Source organism: Thamnophis elegans, chromosome 7, assembly GCF_009769535.1.
Source record: "Thamnophis elegans isolate rThaEle1 chromosome 7, rThaEle1.pri, whole genome shotgun sequence".
Classification (NCBI taxonomy): domain Eukaryota; kingdom Metazoa; phylum Chordata; class Lepidosauria; order Squamata; family Colubridae; genus Thamnophis; species Thamnophis elegans.
This window is the reverse complement of record NC_045547.1, coordinates 21,150,892-21,156,891: the sequence shown is the minus strand read 5'-3', so window position 1 is coordinate 21,156,891 and position 6,000 is coordinate 21,150,892. Positions and strand designations below refer to the sequence as shown.

General features: G+C 41.1%; 1 protein-coding gene across 1 annotated transcript in view; it reads left to right on the top strand.

The window, feature by feature from the left end:
- Positions 1–2,657: 2,657 nt before the first annotated feature.
- The window catches only part of DGKI (diacylglycerol kinase iota), a 328,663-nt gene continuing 325,320 nt past the window's right edge, over positions 2,658–6,000 (top strand). The window contains 2 exon segments of the mRNA XM_032220500.1: positions 2,658–2,870; positions 2,873–3,096. Of these exon segments, the coding sequence (XP_032076391.1) occupies positions 2,658–2,870; positions 2,873–3,096 (437 nt within the window).

The following is a 6,000-nucleotide window of genomic DNA, read 5'->3' as shown; positions in this document are numbered from 1 at the left end:
TTAGCAAAATGGTGCTTGTTTTCCTTTAACTGTTATGGAATTTTATAATTATTCATATCTGTAATTATTCACTCTTATGAAGGCCTCCTTTTACCTCTGGGTATTGGCAGGATTTAACTTTTAGATGGAAAAGACAACTTCCAAGAAACAGCAATGAACCAAGAATTTAAATGCAATCAGAAACACAGCTACATTTGCATATACATAATTGTAGAATGATATAGACAACTTGGTTTTAGCAGAAGGCACTACATCTGGAGGACTCTCTGTTATGGCTTACCTTTCCTTAAGGTCATAACGCACAAACATCCACATAACTTTCTTCACCCCTTATAATTCGAAAAAAATATTAAATTAAGTTAATTTTTTTAAAAAAAATCAATATCTGTATACTTCCTTCAATTGAAAGGATTTTTGGACCTAGAAGAAGAAGCTACCAGTAACGTCTGACCAGCACTTCAGCATAACTATAAGATGGCATATCCCTTATTGTGAAAAGTCCATGCCTTCATTGTTTATTTTCAATGTTATCAAGAAATAGGTTTATATGGTTCTGGAATATTCATCTTCCTAACTGAAAGTCACATACATAGGCCCTATAAAATAATAAAAAAATACAACAGCTAGTTCAAGAATATTAGGATTAATTTATTTGACTTTTAAGGCAACTTTTAAGAACCCTCAAGGGAGTATCTAAGATAAAATCCCAAAAAGCAAAAGCTTTAATAATAAACCCAGCAATAACATTAAATAAAATCTGGTTCACTAAAATGTCCAAAATCCCCATATATATTCTGTCAAAAATCACTATTGGTTCCAGAAAACTGTTCATGATAAAGCCGGGGTGGAAATAAATTGTTTTTAAAGGCTTTTTCAGCAAAGTGCAATTCAAGGCATTTGGTCATAAATATGAGCCAGTTGCCAAGCATCTGAATTTTGATCACATAATCATGGGGATTCTGCCAAGGTCATAACTGAAAAACGATTGTAAATCACATTTTTCACTGCCGTTGTAACTTTGAACGGCCACTAAATGACCTGTTGTAAATTGAGGACCACCTGTAATGTATCTTGAGAAAAATTAGAAGTGCATCTGGTGAGCCTGTAGATTTCATCTCAGCTCCTTGTATCCTGCTAGATTCCCCTCACCATTCCATTTTCCCTCACCATTCCACTAGGGATATATTTTGAAGGGAGAAATTTTGATTCGGTGCTAGTTGAAGAGTGATAAGCAGAAATCATCTTCTTCTCCCACCACTCAGATTTTCCGTGCAAAGTAGTTTATGAGTCTTTTTAATAATTAATTAATTATTAATTAATCTAATATAGTGCACCCAACTCATGCATCAACTTCATCATGAGCTAACGATGGGAAAATCTTCAGCAGAATTTTTTTCTCCCCACCATTTCTTAATTGTTCATTTTTCTTTAATCTTTAATTTTAATTTTGCTCCAGCTCAGATATTTCCAAGTCACCTTCCTATGCCCCACTTACAATTTAAAAAAAAAAACAACTGTTGATTTTTTAAAAAGATCCTGCTAATATGCTGAAGCAACCTATACCTGTCCCCTCTCAAAACACAGGACTGTCACAGATCTAAGCCCCAGAGCTCACTGTAACAACATTGCCAAAAAAGGCATTCAGAGGTATCAACCTCATTTTATGAAGGTTTCTCTCTGGTAACGTTAAGCTGCTAACTAGGGCATACAAAACCTTTGCCAGACCTATCCTTGAATACTGCTCACCTGCCTGGAACCCACACTGCATTTCGGACATTAATACATTAGAGAGGGTCAAGAGGTATTTTACAAGAAGAGTACTCAACTCTTCTGCTTGTAATAAAATTCCTTATACCACCTGGCTTGAAATTTAAGCCTGGATAACCTTGAACAAGGCCATCTACATTCCAACCTAAGCTTAGTATACACAATTATCTGCCATAACGTCCTCCCTGTTCGCGTCTACTTTAACTTCAACTGCAATAACACAAGAGCTACCAATTGATACAAACTAAATGTAATCCGCTCTAATCTTGGTAGCAGAAAATACGCGTTCAGCAACAGAGTAGTAAATGTCTGGAACACTCTACCTGATCCTGTTGTTAGTTCCTCTAACCCCCATGCTTTTTTTACCTTAAACTGTCTACCGTGGACCTTACACGTTTCTTAAGAGGTCCTTAAGGGGGTGTGCATAAGCGCACCAGCGTGCCTACCATCCCTGTCCTACTGTCCCCATTTATATGTACTCATCTTATGTGTTTATGGCCATGTTGTATTATTTATATCCATTTATTTGTGCCATTTTTTTTTTCATGTGCCCATGTCTATGTCTATACTGACACTTGTCCTTGAACTTGTTGACAAAAAATAATAAGTAAACAAACAAACAACAAACAAACAAACAAAGTGTCATACACAACTTCTCTCTTCCTGCAGAAGGCTAGAGATGGTCTGTGTGGGCAGGAGGCCTGTCCTGCTCCACAGAGGGGCTTCTAGCCAGACCTAAAGGTGTAGCTGCTACCGCTCTTCTCTGAAGGAGGGCGTGGCAGGAGGAGCAGCGAGAGGGGAGGAGACGCTGATTGGCCAGAGGGGGTGGGCGGGTGGGTGGGAGGCAGGGAGTTTCCCACAATGCCCCGCTGCAGCCAGTGCAGCCGCCGATGGATGCTGCGGGAAGGTGCTGCCATTTGCAGCCGCTTGGACCAGCGGCTCGACGAAGGGGCTCCATTCTGGCTGCGACGGAAGCAGCCGCCCGCCGCCCTGCCTCTGTCCCCGGCTCAAGCCGACCTCCTGGGCTAGTAGTTTCCCTCGCTTTTTCCTCTCCGCCGGCTGCTGCTGCTGCTGCCGCCGCCGCCGCTGCCGCCGCTGTCCTTTCAGCACCGCTATGAACCCTGCTTCAGCAGCCGGGGAGGAGAAGGGGGCTGCAGGAGGCGGCGGTCCCGGCGGCAGCACGTGCCGTGGGGCCGAAGGCGGCGGGGACCCTCGCAGTGCTCCCGCCACGGCGGCCGACCCCGAAGAGCCTGGGCTAACCGGTCAGAAGGAGGACTCTCTGGAAGAGAAGCTGAAGAGTTTAACCTTCAGGAAACAGGTGTCTTACAGGTGGGTAGAAGAAAGCGAGAAGGGGAGCGTTGGTTTTTCTGGGTGGGCTTTGGCTTACCTGCCTCCTTCCCCCCCCCCCTGCTCCATAATCAGCCTGGGAAGTTCTTTGGGGAGACCGCTCACCAAGTCGCCTGCCTGTTCCTCCCGGTGGCGTGGCTTTTGCATATTTCCCCACCGTCTCTTTTACTGAAGTGCAATAAGAAGCCCCTTCTTGTCCCCCTCTCCCTCCTACTCCTGCTTCAGTTGGGATGGTGTGATTTCCTCCCTTCTCCCCATTTACTTTCAGCCTGCCTGCGATGACGGGAAAAGCGAGCTAAGGAGATACTCTCACTTTGAATTCAGACTAAGAACGTGTTTTGGGAGGCAATGAAAAGAAAAGGGGACCAAATTAAGGCATTCCCGTTCTTTGACCAGCCAGGACTCCTATTTTTGAGAATATGGATAATTAACTTGGACAACTATCCTGGTTGCTTTTCATGGGGCAGGGAGGGTGTTTGAATGAAATCTGACCATTTGCCTTCCCCTTCTGGTCAACAATCACATCAAGGTGTGTTTTCCCTGAGAGATATCCTACAACTAAAATCAATTTATTAAGAACAGAATATGTGTGTGTGTATGAAAACATATATATAGATATATAGATCTATAATATGTCTCTGTGTATATAGGCATTATGCTTACAATCAGGAAAACAGCCGTTAACCCAGATGTTGTATTTCCTTTTTGGTTTAATATGAAAGTGAGATGATTGATAATAACGCTATTTAAAGTAGTGTGGCAAAGGAGTTTGCATTCCTTTACACAGACCTATCTTTTGTGGAGAGCATTAGGCATTTGATTCTGATAATATGTGATGCCATTACGATTCTTGATAGAATAGTGCAAGCACATAATGTTTGTGCTTGCACTGATCCATCATGGGACACACGTAATATACTGAGTTAACGTTGCACAGAAAGGTAATTTTGTATGCCTTGAAATGCATTGTGACCTATAGGCTTTGGGAGATACACTGTCAGAATAAAATTGCAACCCACGTCAGAGATGAGGCTGAGGATAGCATCTTCTTTACCAATTCAACTTGCATGGAAAAAAAATATAAAACCCTGATCTTGTTTATGATCCTTCTTCAAACAAGCAAAGCTTCAGGGGGAAATTGTCCGTGTATGTAGACTTTAGGATTAGTCTGGGGGAGTTCAACTTGCTCAGGAAATCATGTTATTTCGAAGCCTTGATGCTTGAACTAAAGAAAGGAAGAAAACAAACTGAAATGAATATTGCTTTATTGGCATGGGGAGTTGGTGCAGTATTTCCCTGGAAAAACACTTATTTTGGGCAGCCCTGATGACTATTGAAAGCTTCAGGAGTCTTCCAAAGAACAAGTATTCATGTTCATTTTCAGCACCCCGGTGATTCATTATGTAAGTTTCAGTGTAAATTCAGTTGATAGCTACATTGCGTATCTACATCTAATGTTTAACAACTGAAGAGGCAGCTGAATCAGAGGTCAGCTAAATTCAATTACCTGGTAAAATGCATGACTGTGTTCATTTTTAAATTGTTTGCTGCAGTTTTCTCTAGTAAGCCACTAGATTCCAGCTTCTGTCTGCAAATGATTAAAAATTAGATCTGTGTCAATTGCAAGGCCAGCTTGGAGAGGCAAACAAGCAGCTTCTGAAAGCTATAGTTGAGACTCACCTCTCTGGTAATCTGTAGTCAGGTTCTTTCAGACAAACAGGCAGGCATTGTGCAATTGCCTTGATTCCAAAATGGGATTTTAGAGAAGCCTTGTTATTGTTGCCTTGTGTTTGTGCGTTTCATGTGGTTGTTTTTTTTAAAAAAAAAAACAAGTCGGCTATCCTCCCCCCCCCAAAAAAAAATTTGAGCAGAGGAAAAGAAAATAATTCAACTATCTTTTTGGATTGTGTGCTGTGGATGCTTCCCCCTCTCTTTTGTCCAAAAAATATGGCTATACATACATACATACATACATACATACATACATACATACACACACACACACACACACACACACACACACACACACACACATACGTGTTTGAAGGAAAATTATAACTATAATTCTTGATAGCCCCTGATCATCCACACAACTGAAAAACTAAATGGAATGCATAGGGGTACAAGATGAAGAGACTCAAAATAACTTCAAGTAAAGAGTCAATTCATAGGAGCCCAAAAATTGCATGAAAGCAATATGAGTGAAATTAATACAAAAGAAGTAAAAGCAATCAATTCGAACCACCATCATTCAAACTTTTTATCTGGACATCAAAGCTTTATTAATGTAAAAAAGGTAAACGGACAGAAAAAAAAACAAATACTCTTATTGAAATCAAGGAAATTATTCCCTTCACATAAACAACCTCCTATTTTAGTAGGAGTTATTCGTTATTTTTCAAAGCTGTTGGCTTATGTTACAGACAAGTCCTACCTGTTTTTATTTCATTTCATTTCCCTATTCTTTCCAATCCTTGCACATTGTATTTCATTGCAAAGATTATTTGTTCAATGAATTACAAATGGGACACTTGCATAGGAAATGATAGCAACAGGTAACTGTTTGGGTACAATGGTTTCCCAACTGCTGGAAAATGCTGAAACCTAGAGAAAGCATTTTGAAGTTTGGATGGTTGTCATTCCAATCAGATTCTGTCCTGTGTTCAGAGGTGTAAAAAAGACATTTCTAAAGCAGCTTCGAAAGGCTTCAGTGGTGGGTTTCAAAAATTGTTCGAACCTACTCTGTGGGTGTGGCTCCTTTGTGGGAGTGGCTTGCTGCCCATGTGACTGGATGGGAGTGGCTTGCTGCCCATGTGACCGGATATGAAGATGCTGACGACACTTGTCAGAACCACCTTAAATTACCTCACACACAGCACTGGCATG